At 54.9% G+C, this 18,988-nt stretch overlaps 1 protein-coding gene across 17 annotated transcripts in view; it reads left to right on the top strand.

Moving 5' to 3' along the window:
• The window catches only part of ABLIM2 (actin binding LIM protein family member 2), a 125,870-nt gene extending 113,289 nt beyond the window's left edge, over window positions 1–12,581 (top strand). For 10 of the 17 annotated variants that reach the window (XR_012492395.2, XR_012492401.2, XR_012492400.2 and 7 more), the window contains one exon: window positions 55–135. Coding sequence is in view for 2 of the 17 variants with exons in the window: in XM_088793099.1 (XP_088649225.1) it covers window positions 55–135; window positions 10,795–10,908 (195 nt within the window). In the remaining 15 variants the exon portion in view is untranslated. Of the gene's footprint in view, window positions 1–54; window positions 136–10,794 lie in introns of those variants that run through there. The other 7 variants (XR_012492397.2, XR_012492399.2, XR_012492403.2 and 4 more) reach the window with 2 other exon arrangements.
• The last annotated feature ends 6,407 nt before the right edge of the window (window positions 12,582–18,988 follow it).

Genomic DNA, 18,988 nt, shown 5'->3' with positions numbered 1-18,988 from the left:
ATCCCGGCACATGCGCGCTTCCTGGGGTGAACCTGTGACTTCTCCCCCCAACAGATCTACCCTTATGATGCCCTCATTGTCACAAACCGAATTCGTGTGAAACTGCCCAGAGACGTGGACCGGACAAGACTGGAGGTAAGAGGGACCCCGGGGGGGGGGGGGGGTCGTTCCGGCCGAGAGAGTCTCTGCAGGTGTCAGGAATCCTGGCTCCTGAGTGTCCTGCTGGGACGGAGCGGGGCACAGCGAGGGCTCGGCCTCAAGGACCTGCATTGTTTCAGAAGTTGAAGAACGTGCTTGTGGCACTTGTGTGCCCAACAAAGGCAGCTGTGCAAAGACGCCACAGCCATTGGTGGTTCAGGCAGGGAAGGTCGTAACAGTGCTTTACTCAGTCATACTGGTCCCTTCCCGAGTGCTGACAGTGCGAAAATCGTCATGAGTCACGACTTCTCATGCTCTAGAAAAACAAACTGATCCATGGAGAGCAAGTATAGTTGACCCTTGAATAGCATGAGGGAGGGGGTGCCAACCCCCTCATAGTCAAAATCCGGGTATAACTTTGACTCCCCCCAAACTTAAATACAGTCGCTAGGTATCTGCGGGGGTAGGGGGGTGGGGGAGGTGGTTCCAGACCCCACCCCCCCAGCAGGTGCTCAAGCCCCTCACGTAAAACGGCATGGCCTTCCGCATCTGCGGTTCCATCCGCAGTTGGTTGACTCCGCAGTTGGTTAAATCCAGGGATGCGAAACCCAGGGAGACGGACAGTCGACTGGATATTTACTGAAAAATGCCCGCCTGTGAGTGGACCTGCACAGCTCAAACCCACGTTGTCCAAGGGTCAACTGCTTATGTTGAAAAGACCCAACAGGATGTCAGCACAGCGTCGGTATTTGGATGCTGAGCACCTGTTATGTATGAGCCCATGTGCAATACTATTAGGTGGGTACAAAAGTAATTGCGGTTTTTGCAATTATTTTTAACCTTTTAAACCGCAATTACTTTTGCACCAACCTAATAAAGCCTCACAATCATCCTACAAAGTAATCAGGTCCAGACAATGGAGTTCTCCTGAGCTGTGTCCTGAATGTTTTACCGCCTTTTCATGACTATTTCGCTGGCAGTGAGGGGCCTAGAGGCTCCTGAGGGCCCGGGGCCACCCTGCCCCATCCATATCCCAGGGCTGGGCACACAGTAGGTGCTGGGGGCGTAAGAGGCATACTGTGCATCGGGCCAGCGCCAGAGCCTGCCAGACTGCCTGCCTGGCAATAGCTCAGGCAGGAGTGGACGTGTAAACACATCCAGGCTTGGGAGGAAGCTCTGAGCTGGCCTTGGAAGGAAGGACAGGACTGTCACCAGCAGAGAAGGGAGAGCGTGGAAGGGCCTTCCAGACCAAAGGAGCTGTGAGCAAAGGCTTCAGGGGGGTCCTGCAGGACTTGCTGGGGGGCTGGTGTGTGGGTCCCAGGGAGCGGGGGCCACTGGCTCTTGGCGGTGCCCAGAGGGCAGGGTGCACAGAGGAGCCCCGAACGCAGCAGGGCCGCCTCTCCTGAGGGGGCGCCCGCCCCATGGTCTTGTGCTGGGTCCCTGCAGCCTCACTATGACGATCCCACTTTCTCTGCAGGGACACACTCTTTGGCTCCTACTGAGGGTGAGTCCTGTCCATTGTGCAGTCCTGTCCCCAGTACAAATGCCACTACTGTAACATGGGCTGCTTCTGGCTGGGTGGCTCCCCGGTCAGGAGGTTCTGTCTGTTGTGTGGCTTTGTTCCTAACGGGGCGTGGCGTGCTGTGGGCTAACTGCTGGCCCACAGAGGGGGCCTCAGAACAAGCTGCTGGCTCCTGGCACAGCAGCGGCCTTGGGGCCGGAACCCTCTGGGACTTACTGTTTCCCCTGGGGACTAGGTGCACTTTAAATGACTCCCAGTCGTTTCTTTTTGCTACAGTACAGAATGAAAGGGGCCAAATATCCAGTGGTTGATGTGTGTAAATATCTCCCCTTTAAAAACTCTCTGAGGCCTGGGGAATGGGTTTAATCATCTCGATCTGCAAGCACACGCCCAGGGTGCGTCTCTGTCATCATTGCCTCCCTCAGACTCAGCTGAGCCAGGACGCAAATGGGAAGAGTTACCACGATGGGGCCCGTCCCACATTCTTCGGGGCTGGGAGCTGGAATGTGAGCCAGGAGGGACTGAGAGGGGCCCCGCCCCAGCAGGAGAGGAGGGACCCTGCTGTTTTCATTTCAGGGAAGAGAGCTTTATTTTTAATATAAAAACAATTCATAACTCTTGTAAAACTCCAGCAAAATACAAAGAAGACCACAAACATCACACGGAATTCCCCCACCGAGTCATAACCCCTGATTGCACCGTGGGCGACACATTTCCCAAAATCACTTCCTGTACAAACACCCAGAGACGCTGACTCCACTTTGGACAAGTGGCCCACAGGGTTTGTACAGCTGGACACCTGCCTGTTTCTTTTCAATTTGTCGTGAACGGTTTCCACACCAGTTCCTGTGGATCTGCCCATCCCTTCATGGTGGTCCCGTGTCCTGTTCCACACGTGGGAGGGTCCAAAAGGCCAGACAGTGCAGCGGCAGATGCGGCTTTCGCTCACGCCCCACTGGCTGAGCTCGGTCACATGGCAAAGCCACGGGCAAGGCAGGCTGGGTTGGCTGTGTGCCCAGCAAGAGGAGAAGATGGTTTGGGTGGATAGCTGGTGGTGCCCGCTGCATATCTGGGGGTCAGTCCCTGGAAGGAGGACTGCTCCGTTGAAGGGTGAAGGCATGCTGTCCGTCCCGCCGAAGTGCTGAGCTGAGCCTTTCGGTCGTTGGGTGAGTGTGTGCCAGCCCTGAGCTGGGTCCCAGGGATGCAGGGTGAGCAAAGCAGCAGGAGCGCCACCCTCACAGACTGTCTGACAGGAGAGGCTGGGTAGAGGTTAACTGGGCACAGTCAGTGCGCCTGCAAGCTGAGGGACACCGGATAGGGAGAGAATTCCAGGAAGGGTACACTGCATGTGCAAAGGCCCTGGGGCAGGAGGAAACAGAGCTGTTTAAGGAAGAAGTGTAAGAAGGCCCAGGTGGCTGTACTAGAGCAAGGTGAAGGTGAGGATGGGCCAGGACTTGCAGGGCTCGGGGCCATGTGAAGCCTGTGAGCAACAGCTTTTAAGTTGGGGACTAAATGGTTAAGTTTGTCATTTATGCCAATGCCCAGGCTGCATTGTGAGAGCTGGATTGGCTGTGTGGATGCAGGGAGACTGCTTAGGAGGGAATTGGGTTGTCCGAGCAAGAAACGATGACATCTTAGACAGGGCAGTGGCAGCGACGAGGTGAGAAGTGGTGAATTCAGGCAATGTTTGGGAGGTCAAGGTGGCAGGACTTGGGGAAGGACGGGCCAGTGTGGGGAGGGGCAGGGACAAAGCTGGCGCGACTCCAGGCTGCCGTGGGCGGGGCGGTGGGGGGAGTGCTGGTCAATCAGGGGGCAGGGCGAGTCCAGACTCTGACCATGACTGACGCTCTGACCTATGAGTCTCTGCCCAGAGAATTCAGATACTCAGCCTGGTAAAGTGAAAGGCGGCCGTAGCACACAGTAGGTGCTCAGTAAGTGCTGGTGACTTCTGGTGGAGGTGTGGCAGTCCTCTGTCACTCTGGAAGTGTGGTCACAAGGAAGGTGGCCGGATGAATCCTGTGATCCCAGTGGGCAGAGTAAGCAGGCAGATTCCCAGGGAGGCCCATGTGGGGCCCCGTCTAACGCCCTTCCTGGACCCTGTGCACTCTGTCCTGGAGGGGGCTGCCGGCCTCTGTCCCGAGGACCTCGTGCCTTGGAGGACCTCAGACCCTTCCTGCATTTGGCAGTTTCCCTCTGAGGGTTGACTGTGCCAGGAGCTTCCAGTTCGAGGGGAAGGAGCCTTGCCTGTCCTCAGGCCGACTCATGTGTCCTGTTGCCTGAGGCCACCACCTGCACACGTGCCCGGCACTCTCCAAAAGACACCACCATTTTGTTTATGTGGCAGCCTCTTGTCATCCAAGGGTGGCCTGCTGGTGGAGGGAGAGAGCCCCCAGGGGCAGGACGACCTGGGTGTGAATCCAGTTTCCACGTCTAGCTGTGTGGCCACAGGCAGGTTACTGACCTCTCTGAGCCTGGCGCCTCGCCCTGCCTGCCCTGCCACGTGGTCTGAGCATTTATTTTGTTGCTGAGAAGCGGTCATGGAGCACCTGCCATGAGCCCAGCTGGAGCGGTGTGTGCACAGCTCACCTATTTCATCCATGTCCGCCCCACACCTCCACAGCCTGGGAGGGAGCCACGTAGGTGACTAGGTTACAAAAGGCTTTCCACGGACGGGGGTGGAGGTGGGGGGTGCTATGGGATGGCCCAAATCATGTTTGCTAAGAACTTAATGCAAAGCCAGGTGGCTACGTGTGAATGGGGGTGGCGTCAGCCAGGAGGCTCGGCCACTAGGAGGAGAATGGGACCTGCCTTTGGATGCCCCATTCTGGGACTAAGTCGGATGGTGGAGACTTCATCGTGTTTGGCTTATTTAACGAGTCCGTGTCCCTGTCGACGAGGCAGCACCAGGCTGGTCCAGGCACTTGGCACGTTAGCACCCTTGCTTGTCACCACTGATGAGTCGCTACAGAGGAGGCAGAGGAGGCAGAGGAGCCCGCAGGCTGTCCTGGGCCCTTGCCTTCAGCAGCAGAGCTGGGGTGTGGCCGGGGGGCGCTCTGCGCAAGCTCGGTGCTGCACTGGCTTCCCGGATGAAGGGCAAGCTGCAAAGTGAAGTTCTAACCCCTCTCCCGACGCACACATGCGGACATTCCGTTCCTTAGGCAGCAAAGTATTTCAGCGAGGGGTCCTCCGGAGAAACAACTGACAGGAGAGAGGTAGGTAAGCAGGTAGACAGACAGATAGACGTAGACCTGTACTGAGAACTGTGTTTTGGGAAATGGCTCACAGCACCGTGGGACACGCAAGTCTGGAATGTGCAGGACAGGCTGGCGGGCAGAAGCCCGGGCAGGAGCGACACTCACAGGCAGGATTTCTACTTCTCGGGAAGCCTCCGCGTTTGCTCTTAAGGCCTCCAGTGGATTGGACGGGGCCCTGCATTCTGGAGGCTCATCTTTTCTTCAAGTCAGCTGACTGCAGATGTAAGCCATGTCTACAGAAGACCTTCCCAGCCACCCCTAGACGAGTGCTTGCCAAACAGCTGGGCACCGTGGCCTGGCCAGGCTGACATGAAGTGTGACCATTAAGCAGCTGGGCACCGTGGCCTGGCCAGGCTGGCATGAAGTGTGACCACCACAGAGAGCAAAGGGTGCGGCTGAACAGGTGTGAAAGGAGCTTTTCGTCTGGCCTAAGGCCTGGAGGCAGTGTCCCCGGGGCCACTCGAAGGGTCCTCTTTGATTCAACACCAGCCCTATGTGCAAATGGGCAGAAGCAGTGGAACTCGTGCTTTCTGGAGCGGCCTCCTCACGACCCCGAGGTCGCCTGCACACCCAAGTTTGCTCAAGCAACAAGTCTGTGGAATGTGCCTGAAAAAGACGGACCCCACAGTTAAAGAAGAATGTCCTTTGTTCAAACTCATCCGACCGGTCTGATGAGAACCTGCTAGACTGACGGTGATGGTACAGGATTCCCGGCTGGCTGGCGGTGTGGGTGTGTCCGACATGGGTCTGCACCGGCATCCAGCATTCCAGGGGCTGCCCAGGCCGAGGCAAGGACAAACATGGGCAGTCCTGGGGGCCAGGCCACGTGGCAGGGATTGCGGGGGTAGAAGGTGGGGAGGGAGAGGAGCTGCAGTGGAGACTAGAGCAGGCAGGTGGGATCAGCCCTCAGCCCCGATGGAGGGGGCGGAGGCTGGGAGGCAGCATGACTGGGAACAGGAGAGCATCGATTTAGATTCAGGATGCACCTGGATAACACAGGTTGTCCCTGGGGCAAGATAAACACACAGGCCCATGCCCACCCTCATGGAGCTGGGAGTCGGACGAGGTCAGCCCTGATTCGGCACTGAGGGCCATGGCGGGGCGTGGCCCCAGGGCCTGCGTGGCTAGGGCAATCCAGGAGGGCTCCCCAGAGGAGGGGACATCTGAGCTGGGACAGGAATATGAGGAGTATGAGGATGAGGAGAAGCCACTATGCACAGGGGGAGAAAGAGCATTGCAGGCCCACGGTGCCCAAGAGTCTGGCATGTTCCAGAACGTGTAGAGGCCCCCGTGAAGCAGGGTCTGGCTCAGCATTGTACGTTCCCTTTGGTTATCAGCTAACGTTCCTTTGATGAGCTCTTGCTGTGTTGTATGCTCAGGAAACCTTTGCCAAGCGATCCAGGTTACAAAGGTACGTCAGAGATTTGTTTCTGCAGGTCCCGGCTTCTCTGCCAAGCCTTCCCAGGTCCCACAACCTGTAAATGGACTCACCTGCTTTCTGACCTGCCTCCCCATCAGGTGTGAGATCTCTGTGGGGTGGGGGCGGCCTGGCCTGCTGCGTGTCCCACAGGTGAGCCAAGGAGAGGGTTGGGAGCATGCGTGGAGCACAGCACTTCGCATCCCCTCTCTGCAGAAATCCTCCACCCCCTTGCATGCCTCTGAGCACCTATGCTGGTTCCTGGGCACAGGGGTGGTGAGGCCCCATTTCTGTCCTGTCCCCGTTATCGAGGGAGGCACGGTACAGCTCACAGTTTGGCGGCTGCTGGAGCTGCTGTTAAATTTTCAGAAATTTTGCACCCTGCTAGTAAACGCAGCCATCCTGAAAAACCAATTATGTCAACTTAGGATGGAATCAATACTATCGAAAGCAAGGAATAAATACTCAAAACTGCCCCCCACACACACACTCACACCCTCTACGTTTTAGCTCCCCCTACGCTCCCGGGGTTACGTGCACCTAGTGCGTCTGTGTGGTAGGATGTCCTATAACCGTGGGCCACTGGGCCTCTCTTCCCATGTCCGCACTCAGTGACGTCACGTTGACAGCTTGAAACTGGCCGTGATGTGAGTAGTTACCCCAGGGAGAGGAGGCTTGCGGGCGCGGGCCCCGGGCTGAGGGGGCCTCAGGAGAGGTTTCCCGGAGGAGCTGGGGTCCCGCCCAGGCCTGCGTGAGCAGGAGCCCCTGGGTGGGTGAGGAGGGGCTGGCCCTCCAAGCAGAACGGTGGTGGCACCATCGCACTTATTCCCACTTCACAGACATCACAGCTGAGCTCACGGCCCTCAGCACAGGGGTGGAGCCAGGACTGGAAGCCTGGGGTGTCTGGTCCCGGCCACAGGTCTTTGCCCGACACTGCCCTGGAAGGTCACCTATAGGCAGACCCCCAGCAACGCCTGTGAGTCCTGCCATGCTGCAGAAATGGCTTCCTCCCCAGAGGCGCTCCTGGGGGAGACCCGTGCACCCCAGGTGTGGGATGTCCTGGAATGAGGCTGAACCGCCCTTCTGGAAAGTCACCTCGCCCTGGGCTTCCTTCCTGCTGGCTCAGGAAGGAGCTGGGCGGTGCCTGGCCTTGGCGGGCACCTAGACGTGAGGGGGTAAGGCCACCTTCCTCCTGGGGAGCCTTCAGGAGCCAGGGGCCAGGGACTTGGTCAGAAAGCTGGCTCTGTCCATGGGGTCAGCTGAACCCCCCCTCCCTGCTATGGCAAGCACGTGGGGGTGGCAAAAAGAGCCCTGGAGGAGGGTGTGGGGGTGGCTCTGCCACGTGACCTTGAGCAAGTTTATCTCAGTGCCAATTCCCAGCGGCCACAAGCAGGGGCCCTCAACCCCTTCTCACCTAGGAGGCAAGGGGACTCAGCCAGGTGAGGCGGGGTGCGTAGGAGCACACAGAGGCAGAAGGGGTGAACAGATTCCCCTCTCCCCCAACCCCCCCCCATTATTCCTCATTGACCCCCCCCCCCCCAGCCCTGCGCAGTCCTCAGGCAGCCCAGCTCTGTTCTCACTCTGGACCTGAGGAGATAGGACTGGGGGCTGGAGGGGTCTCTGCTCACCCCCAGAACTTTCCCTTAGCCTGAGTGTTTCCAAACCCAGCTGCCGTCAGCTGTTCTGGGAAGGAGGCTCCTTGGCCCTGGGCCCTGGGCCACTAAGCCTGCCTTGATAGGTTTCGGGGGCCCTGCAGTTCTCAGATCTGACAAGCACCCTGGGTAACTGTGACAGCCTGCAGGACTGGGAACTCAGCTGGGACCCATGAGGCCTCCTGTCCCTCCCTCCCTCCCGACCCTGTCCTGCCTTCCCAGCAATGGAGTGGGCTCCCAATGCAGCAGGAATGTGGGACCAGGTGGGGGCAGGTAGGGGCAACACCCCTATCTGCGGGGTAAGGACCGTTGAGGGTTCCAGGGGGCTGGCCTCAGGCTCTCCCAGCCCATCCGTGAGTGTGGCTCTGCAGACCCCACAAGGGGCAGAAACAGAGAGAGCCAACCTCCAATCTCTGAAAGTCTGGTCCTGTCTCCTTCCCCAGGACAGGTCAGCCGCTCCTCCCACCTGGCTATTTTCAGGCATCGCTGGCGGGTGGCCTGACTCTCGTTCACGTCTGATACCACCCTCCCCTGCCCCCAGCCCACACCCCATGACCTGTGTCTCTGGCATGCGGCAGGCACCCAATATTTATGGAGTTAACAGTGGAAACAATGTTCCTTTCCTTCTTTTTCGGCATCTTGACTGTCTCACAGTAATTGCGGGGAGTGTGATCTGGACGAGTGCTGTGGTCTGAACCCATTCTGAACCTCTGTGGACTGGGTGTGACTTCTCAGCCACCAAGACTCCCCAGTTTAATCACCGTGCAAATGGCTTGTTTCTGGCAAGCTGCAGGATTCTCTTCCTGTTTGCAAAATCCAGATAGCAGCAGGCAGCTGATGGCCCCTTCCTGGCAGCGAGGAGCGTGGTGGGGTGCGTGTGTCCCTGTGTGTATGTGTGTATGGCAGGACTCCAGGCCCAGGTGCCATTAGGAGGGGCTTTGGTGACTCAGCAGAAGGCTGGAGGCGGTGGAGGAGTGTCTCTTGGGTTCCCTCCTCCAGCAAGTGGGCTCCAAACCCAAAGCAGGTTTAGCGATGATATTTGTGAAAGACGTGAGTTGGAATGATTGGTGTTTATGCTTTTCGTAGTTGACCGAATGTCTCCACGTGCATCTTCTCTCCTGATCATCAGTATGAGTCCTTGTGTTTTAAAGTCAAGGAAACCACACTTTTTTGGTGCAAGAATTCTTTTTTTCTAATTGTAAACTTCACGTAAAATTCATCATTTTGACCATTTTAAAGTGTGCATTTAGTACATTCACAAGGCTGGGCAGTCACCACCTCTGTCTAGTTCCAGAACATTTCATCACCCCCAGAAGAGACCCCACTAGCCCCCGGCAAGCACCAGTCTGGTCTGGTCCCCCCCATCCTGGATGTTGCGTGTAAATGGGATCACAACACGTGTCCTTTTGTGTCTGGTGTCTTTCACGTGGCCTCGTGTTCCAGGTCTCATGCACGTTGTAGCGGGTGTCAGAACGTCACTGGCTTTTATGGCTGAATGTCATTCCAGTGTGTGTGCCGCCACATTTGGTGCAGCCATTGTCCTCTGACCGGACGGAGGTCGGGTTGTTTCCACTTTCTGGCCTTGGTGGATGGTGCTGCTGTGACCATGGGTGTATAAGTCTCTGAGTCCCTGTTTTCCATTCTTTGGGGTCTAGCTAGGAGTGGGATTCCTAGAAAGTGGAAATTCTATTAACGTATGGAACAACTGCCAGACAGTTTTCCACACGGCTACACAGAGCCACACTTGTAACAAGGGACAGAAAGGGGATTTGAGCCAGAGCCTCTGGACCCAGAGCCGGACCCCCTCCTGCCACAGACCACCCCCAACTGCCTTTTCGTTCTTCCCCTGGGCCCCTCCCAGGCAGGGCGAGGACAGACGCAGGCAGAAAGCCTCCCTCTCCCGGGGAAGCTTGATGGGAAGGGCTGCAGGCACCCACCTGAGCCCGGGGCTGGAAGGATGTGAAGGAGTTTCTCAGAGCCTACTGACCAAGAGAGACATGTGGGTAATGGGAGCAGATACAGGCAAGGGGGAGGCTGGGCCCCGGGTGTGGGGGGACGCTCTGCAGAGGCTGCTCTGACTGGCTCAGTGGCTGACACCCACTGGCCTGTTCTGAGTGCCGACCTGCATAGACTCATCCATCCCTACAACTCTGGGGGCGGGGGGAGCACCACGGAGACCCCAGTACTCAGGTAAGTAGACCGAGGCTCCAGGAGGTCAGCTGGCACCCCCAGTGTCCCAGAGGCTGGGTGTTGGCCCTTGACCACCACACTGTACAGCCTCTCCGTGTGCCCCAGATGAGGAGCAGGGCTCAGACAAAAAGCTCGGTCCTGCTCACACCGCAGAGGCTGGGGAGGAGGGAAGAGCTGAACTCAGGCTGGGGCCCTGCTTGGCTTCTTTGTTCACTTTCCACACCTCAGCTTCCTCGTCTGTGAAATGGGGGCGTACTAAACCATCACCTCCTGCTCTCCGACAGCACCTTGAAAATTAAATGAAATAATGTGACCATATAAGCAAATCTTCCAAAACCTCAGATGTTTGCAGGCAGGTGTACACCTGACCTTGGTCTGCAATGGGAGATGAGTGTGTGTCACCGAGGTTCCCTCAGCGAGTGGCACTCCTCTGGGCTTGGTTCCTTCAGCTGCAAAGCAGGAAGGATGGGGATACAGAGGGAATCTGGGGAGCCGGGGCCCCCGGGCACACGGAGGGTGGTGCCCCTTCCTCACCTGCTGTCAGGCCTGCCTCCCGTGGCCCAGTGGTGCATTTTCCCAGTTGCTAACTGCTCCCCTCTGGGTTTTCCTTTTTATTTGAAGAGACACTTGTCTCCGGAGGAGTTCCAGGAGGTGTTTGCGATGAGTATGGAGGAGTTTGACCGCCTGGCCCTCTGGAAGAGGAATGACCTCAAGAAGAAAGCCCTGTTGTTTTGATGGCGCCAGGATGCCTGGCCCCACGTGCCGGTGGCCAAGTCCCGGACCCCCAGTGGGAACCACACAGACCCCTCCTATTGCACTGGCTCTGGCTTCTCTGTGTCCACAGGGTGGGCGCCTGGGGAGGGCTGGGCTGGGGACTGGGCGGGAACAGGTCCCACAGCAGTTGCAGCCAGGGACACTCCTGCCCGTAGGTCAGGGCCCAGGTGCCTCGCTTTGGACCCCTCCTCCCCCGCTGTGCTTGGCATCAGGGAGATGTTGCAAGGTGGCTGTCGCAGAGAAGGAGGGACATGTAGACAAGCACAGCCCACCTTCCCGGCCTCCCCCGCACTAGGCCCTCAGGGCACAGAGGTGACGGACAGAGATTTGCGGAAACTTGTCAATGACAGGCGCTGACACCATCATTGGTGTGTGGGCACAGGGCTCCTGCGCCCACCGGCCCCCACCCACCCGCTCAGCCCAGGAGGCACAGCCTTGCACACAGACGGCTCTGGCTCACAGGCCTGCAGGCCAGGGTGCCCAGGGCTGTGCCAGCCTTGGGGTGCACGATTTTTGCAGCCATTTGTGACAAGTCTCTCTTTAGGAACAGACGTCAACCTGACAGGGTACCTTCCTGCAGGACCCTCCGTGCACTGCGTTTTTCTTCCAAATCATCCCCTAGATGCCTAAATGATATCTTTAAAGTAACATAAAAGGTTTTATTTTATTAAAAAGTATAGCCTACTGAAACATAAGATGACATATATAAAGAATTTAATTTTCTGGTCCCACTGAGGGGAGCTCTTCCAGCCTTATTCTCCACTGTTCGGATCTGTGTGGCTTCAGTTCTCGGTGTGTTTCTAATACGTGGGACCCCTTGTCTGTTTTCTTTTTGCTTTTTTCCTCCCGTACCTGTCACACAGGTACCCTTACAGGCAGACCCCCTTCCCAATGAATGCTGTTTGTAAGTACTTGTGAAGTATGGCCACCACTCTTATTTCCTTGCTGTTACTTTCCAAGTCTTAGAGAGGAAAACAAACCTCTTCTGACGGCCAAAGCCCCGAAATAAAGAATTTCCTTGTGCCCAGCCTGATACCCAATGTGGCTTTTGGTGACGTAACCAGTGGTGTCCTACCTTCCCACAGTAGAACACAAACACCTGGGAATGAGCGATGCCTCATGTGTGGGCCTGAGACAGACACCCCCTGACACTTGGGGAGAGAAGGACGGGAGGTGCTGCCAGGTCAGCAGGGCATCCTGCAGCAAAGGCCGCCGGTCCCCAACTGGAAGGTGCCGTGTCTGCCATTAGGCATGGGGTAAGGTGCGGTACCTATCACAGAGTGTTTGTAAAGCGCGTCGAGAGGCGTATGAAACCCTATGAGGTGTCACCCACGCCTGTTTCCGAGTCTTCTGTGGAGCTGTGTCTTTGTGTGTGTCCTAGATGTCCACATCCGTGAGTCTGCGTCACTCAGCTTCCTTCCAGCCCCGTAACACGCCACCCCCTGTCCTGCACCCGGCTTCTCACCAGCCCGGCTTGGCCAGGGAAGGGGAAACGTCAGCACCTAATATGCTTCCTTCCATCTAGCAGTTTGAGCCTGGCAACTGGAAACCCCCCCCTTTTCTTATCAGTACTATGTCATGTCGGAGCCAGGGGAAGCCTGGAAAAATAAAGGACGATGTATTATAAGTTGTAACAGTGCAAAGCTCCTTCTTAGAAACACGTGTCATTTCTAACGCCACGGGTCCCCTTCGCTGACAGTGTGTGGGGAGAGCAGGGACGATGCCCTAAGGGGCAGGACCCCAGGTCGGCACTGGGAACGCCAGGGCCTTTGGACCTCTGCTCGCCCAGTAGCCAGTCTCAGCCAGGCTCTGGGTGCCGATGGCGGAGAGATGCTTGAGAGCCGCCGCCGGCCCCAGTCGGGCTCGGGAGACCGACCGCTGCCCTATGGAGGGGCCCCGAAGGAAGCCCCTACTGCACCCCAGAGCTCAGGGGAGGCTTGCCGACAAGGTGCTGTCCGAACTAAGTCTTGACAGATGAGGAAGGCTTCCTGGAGGCCACTGAAGGGAAGGGCGTTCCAGGCCCAGGGAACAGGAAGGAACAGACGCACTGAGGCTGGAGACAGCCCCACAGTTTCTGGAAACTTTGGCAGCTATTATGGCTGGAACACATGGCCAAGGAAGAAGACAATTAGGCAGGACTCCCACGTGGGCGGGCCCAGAAGGGAGCCCACCCACAGTCAGCTGATTATGTCTGGGACGTAAGGTTTCATAATCTCTGTTTCTGTCTGCTCGGGCTGCTACAACAAAATATAGACGGGGGTCTTAAACAACAAATACTTCACATAGTTCTGCAGGCTGGAAGTCCGAGATTAAGGTGTTTCCAGGGTCAGGTTCTGGTGAGGACTCCCTTCCTGGCTTGCAGGCGGCCGCCTTCTCACCGTGTCCTCATGGTACAGAGAGAGCATGTCTCTTCTTATCTACCATCTTCTTATAAGGACACAAATTCCATTGTGAGGACCCCACCCTCATGTCTTAGTCACCGCCCAAGGGCTTCACCTCCAAATCCATCACACTGGGGATTAGGGCTTCAACATATGAATTTGGGGGGACATGGACATTCCATCACAGTGATCTCTAATCATTGCAGTGACGCTAAGGACTCTTATAAATGTTGGGTTCTCCCCAAAAGCTTGTTCGTGTGGTTACAATCTGCCCCATTTTAGTAAATGGCTGATTTCTGACTTATAAAACGACTGTTATCCTCAGTTATATGTCAGAAATCAGCCCATTTTTCTCAGTCCCCAAGGACAACTCAGCAGAAATCCTGGTTCTAGCCCCTAAGCATCTCTCTGCATCTCCCCATCTCAGCAGACACCATTGTGGAATTACCCAGACAGGAAAATATTCTGAGAGTGGGAAGTGGCACTGTTACCCATGACCCTGGGACACAGGTATATGCCTGGTCTGACACAGGCAAACCTGGGCATGTGGTCACCCTGACCCCACTCCAGGCCACCCTCACCTGTCACCCGGATGGACACAACAGCTTCCCAATCTGCCTCTGTTCCCACTCTCACCTCCACAGCAGTCATTTCCCACCTGACAGCGAGAGGAACGCTTTGAAAACATCGATAGGAGCATGCCATGCTTTCAATGGTCAAATTCTACGGCCTCCACTCGCACCCCCGCCCCACATGGGGTCCTGGTCTGTCCCACACATCATGGCCACGCTGCCTTTCTCTGAGCTTCTTAGGTAGCAAACCTGGAGCCTTCGTATGTGTTCTCCCTCCCAGGGGCCTTCATTTCTTTTCAGGGCGAGGCCCTTCTCTCCCTCTCGGTTCGTCTCAGAAGTTCCACCTCAGAAGACCCATCTGCCGACTCCGGGAAATTCCCACCAGTGCCCAGAATTCATCACACCTGCCCGAGTGCCAACACAGTCTTCTTCGTCTGTTCATTGATTCTTTCCCTCCACCAAACCGTACACACAGGAGGCTGACAGTTTTATAACAGTGCTCTCTGACCTGGGAATGTCACTGGACTCTTTGGGAATGGTACTGGAGCCCACATGGAGACTGTGCTTGCCCCAAAGCTTCTCAAGGCATTGATGCTTCTAGAATAGCACAGCCTGAGAACTTCCTGTGATGATAGAAATGTCCTGGACCCACGCTGTCCAATACAGTAGCCCTCAGCACTAGAAAAGTGGCTGTGTGCCTAGGGAACAAAGTTGTACATTTTAATTAGCTTAAGGTTAAGTTTAAGTAGCCCGTGTGGCTAGCAGCTGCAGACTACACAGTGTGGCTCTAGACTGGAAACTTCCACTGCCCTGATCTGAGACCCCGACTCCCACAGGAGGCCCTGGGATCTGTCCTTCTCTCCAGCCATGAGGGTACATTTGGTGCCTTGGTGTGTAAGGTCAATTTAGGGCGCCCTTCCTGAGCACTGCTCCATGCCCGGCACTGCCCTGGTAGCTGGGGGTGTGCACGGTACCGTCCCACCCCCACAGGTCATGTCTGCCCCTCGAGCCTCCGTTGCCCCACTTCTAAGGACCTGCCCACAGCCAAGTCTGGCTCAGTTCCGCACACCAATCTTAGTGTCTGCCAATGGCACCAACCTGCCTGCCTCCCCAGCCTGGGCCTGTGTCAGGAACCCCAGGACGGATGGGCAGGGAGATGTCAGAGCCTGCAGGCCTCCATTCTGTACCTTCTCCCCAGGGCAGCAGTGCATTCTAAGCTACGTAAATCTTAACCCAAAGCTTCCGAATTCTCTGCAGCAGAGGGAGAGGGCCTGGCAAATCACAACAGTACATCCCAGGGGTTGGCTCAGAAGTGACAGGCAGGCTCATTGGCCAGAACTAGTCACATGACCGTACCCAACTGCAAAGGGACCTGGGAAACGCAGGCACCCATGTGCCAGAGAAGGGCGGAGGCCAGCACCATGGGTAAGCGGTCAATTCTGCAGCCGCGGCTCAGCACAGGACTTCTCGTCACCACATTCAACTCCCAGTGCCTTCAGTGCTTCTCTCTAGGGATCGTTTGGAGACCCCCAGCTGCCCTGGCTACCATCCTCTGCAGGTGAGCCCCCCTCCCCCAGCACAGAGATGGGACCAAGGACATCCCTGAGCCACCTGCACAGTGGACTCCTGGGGACCCCATGCAACACCTCTGCCCCCCAGAGATGCTTTGTTGTGTGTGGAGATCTCCATCCAACAGAACTTTCTTGGGAGCTGGACTTTGAGACACACAGGAGTTGATAGGGAAGTGGGCAAAAGCAGGGGGCACCCAGCCAGTGCCGTGAGCTACCAGAGGCCACAGGGTAAAGACGGAGGCGGTGAGGTCATGAGAGCACGTCTGAGGAATGAAACAGGAAAGGAGACCAGTGCCTCCCTGGTGACCGTCAGGCTACGGCTGAGCGAGAATTCATGAATGATAGAGGCTTCCTTTTTCCCACAACCCCGTGAGATTAACTGATTCATTCAACAAACAATTACTGAGTGCCTACTATGTGCCAGGCACTATTTTGGGATCTCAGGACACAGCAGTGACAATAGAGAGAAAAATCTGGAATTTATCTTCTTTTGGGTGTGGGAAGAGCAGACAGACAATACCGGTGTCAGGAGAGGATAAATGCTCAGGGGAAAATATTAAATAGGATAAGTGGAGAGAGTGACAAGGGAGGGTGCTATTCTATACCGGGTGGTCAGTGAGGTGACAACTGAGTTGATCCTAGAGGAGGGGATGTCCCTTGTCCCATGGTAACATGGAGGAAAAGAAGCTTGGGAGGCTGCTCAGTTTGTGGCGGAAATATGCCCAGCATCAAACAACTCATTTTGACCCAAAATGGTTTTCATCAAATAACAAATATTCATCACACGCATCCTATGGAGCCAGATGCCTTGTGGGCACCAGGGAGACACGTATGAATCCAACATGCCCTGCTCTGGGGGAGCTCTCTGTGACGCGGCAGGCAGATCGTGACAATGAGGGGTGTTAAGTACAATCATATAGGTGGGCGGTTCAAGCAGCGGTGGCATGATGGAAGCACCAAGGACACCATCCTGGGGGCCGAGGCAGCTTCACAAGGGAGGTGACATTTGAGCCGGGTCTTGTAGAATGAGCAGGAGTTCGCAGGTGGAGGCTTGAGCATGAAAGGAACTGTGTGCTATACTCTCTCGTTTAATTGTCGGGAAAATCCATGGTGTGGATTAAACTGGTACTTACTGTTAAGATGCCTGAGGCTCGAGAAGTTCAGACACTTGTCAAGGTCATGCAAGTGTTAGAGCTGGGTTTCCAGCGATGACTGTTTTTATTCAAATGTATGCTTTCCCCAAGATACATAGTAAGCTGATAGCCCGGTGTTTGCAAAGGCACCGAGCTAGGCAGTGGTTCTTTTCCTATTTGTGTGTGTGGAGGAGACTGAAGAAAGTGCATGTACCGTGTTTCCCTGAAAATAAGACCTAGCGGGACCATCAGCTCTAATGCGACTTTTGGAGCAAAAATTGCTATAAGACCAGGTCTTATTTTACTATAATAAGGTCTTATTTTCAGGGAAACATGGTAAGTGCTGGAAGGTTTGGGAGGAGATGGAGTGACCGTTTTAAACATTGTAAGAATGTTATCTCATTGTCTTTTTGTTTTTTAAAGTTTATTGGGGTGGGGATCAAATATATGGTGACGGAAACGTGATTTTTTTTTTTACAATTTTTCCCCCCCTTTCTCTGCCTTCCCCCCTCCACACCCCTGGTTCAAGCCATTGTTTCTCAGTCTACTTGTGCAGGACACAGCTCCCTGGCCCACGCTGGTATTATGAGCCCTGCGCTCCTGCCAGCTGAGGCAGTCGGTAGTCGCTCATCTCATTGTCTTTTGACTTCCATTTTTATCTGGTAAGAATTCATCTGTAATTATTCTTATTCACCAAAATATGATGTTTGTTTTCTATGGCTGCTTTTAAGATTTTTAAACTTCAGCAGTTGTGGTACCAGTAAGCAGCCTCTGAGATGCCCCGCAGGGATCCCTGCTTCCTGGTACCCCCACGCTGGGTGGGCCCCTCCCCTTGAGAATGGGTTGGACTGGGCCCCTCCCCTTGAGAATGGGTTGGACTTAATGACTCACTTCTAATAAAAGGCTGGAAAAGTGATGGACTGTCACTTCTGTTACTGGGTTACAGAAAGTTGTGGCTTCCCTCTCGGGTGCTCTGTCACTCCCTCGCTCTGAGGACAGTCAGCTGCCATGTTGTCAGTTGCCCTAGATGGGTTTCACAGAGGAAGCAACTGAGGGGGCCAACAGCCAGTGAGGAGCTGTGGTCTTCGAACAGACACACGAGTAAGTTTGGAAACATTGTCCCCATTGAGTCTTCCCATCAGTCCACAGGCCCAGCCAACAGCTTGATTGCAATTTTGGGAGAGACCTTCAGCCATGGGCACCCAGTTAAGCTGAGCTGGATTGCTGTCCCACGAAAACTGTGCGATAATAAATGTAAGCTGTTTTAAGCTGCTAGGTTTGGAGGTAATTCGTTACTTGGCAATAGATGAGGGATGCAACAGCCCTGTGGGCTTTCATTGCATGGGTGAGCTGATATCACACCCTAAACTGGGCCCAGATTTCCCACAGGTACCCAGAGGCTCATTTAGGTCCCAGAATCTAGGAAGACTGCATCTAAAGCATCACGGAAATGCAGCTTACCTTGGCATATAAACAGCTTGTAACGAATTGTTTTTCCTCAAGAGACATGTTCCTGGAAGAGCCTGGAAGAGGTCTCGAGTCACCTAACCCTGATTTACTTTCCCATCGAATAAACCCTCTACATCAGAAGGGCTGTGTTGACAAAGAGCGACTGGACTTATTTTTGAGGTTCTAAGAGGTCCCCAAACTTGGGTTTCATAAAGGGAAAAATGTTCTACTAATCAGAGTTGTGAAACTGTGCCTGGGCTTGTTCACTAGAGGTGAGTTTCTTTTTAGTGGATGTAAGTCCAAATAGGATGACTGATAAGGAAGTAATATGAGGCTGAGTTTATTAATTTGCAAATACTTATTAATGCCTGTATGCTTCAGTTAGTTAGGAATTTTGTAAGTAATAGAGAAATTGACTACTAGTGCCTTAATCAAATAAAGGATTTGTTTTTTTCCTACCTAATAGAGAATCTGGAGGTAGTTAATTGCTGCTCTTGATTCAATGGCTCAAGGGTGCCAGAGGAAGAATCTCTCTGATTCTGATTTTGCTCATGGTTGTGAGGTGGCTGCTACAGCTCCGGATATCACCTGTGTGTTCAAGGTAGTCATCCCTATTGCCGAGAAAAAACTGAGAAAAGTCAGCATCAGCTGTGTCTGTTTCCTTTCCCAGAGAGCACGATCGTCTCTAGAAACCAGTGGCGTGCGGGTCAATCTTCAATTACTAGTATTCTGGGGGACGAGAGGAAGGAAGGAAGTCCTGATCTGTGGCAGTTGCCAATTTCGGTGGCATCGACTCCCCTGCCACATCTGATTTCAAGCACGACATTGCCAGCTGCATATGTGGGAAGAGATGCCAGTAGCACGCCATTAGAGCACACACATCAGCATTCATCTTTCACACAGTGACAGGAGATGTAAAGTCCTTAAAAGCATTG

This window comes from Rhinolophus sinicus, chromosome 1, assembly GCF_057876585.1.
Source record: "Rhinolophus sinicus isolate RSI-liver-muscle chromosome 1, RSI-T2T, whole genome shotgun sequence".
In the NCBI taxonomy this organism is placed as follows: Eukaryota; Metazoa; Chordata; class Mammalia; order Chiroptera; family Rhinolophidae; genus Rhinolophus; species Rhinolophus sinicus.
This window is presented reverse-complemented; position numbering and strand designations above follow the sequence as displayed.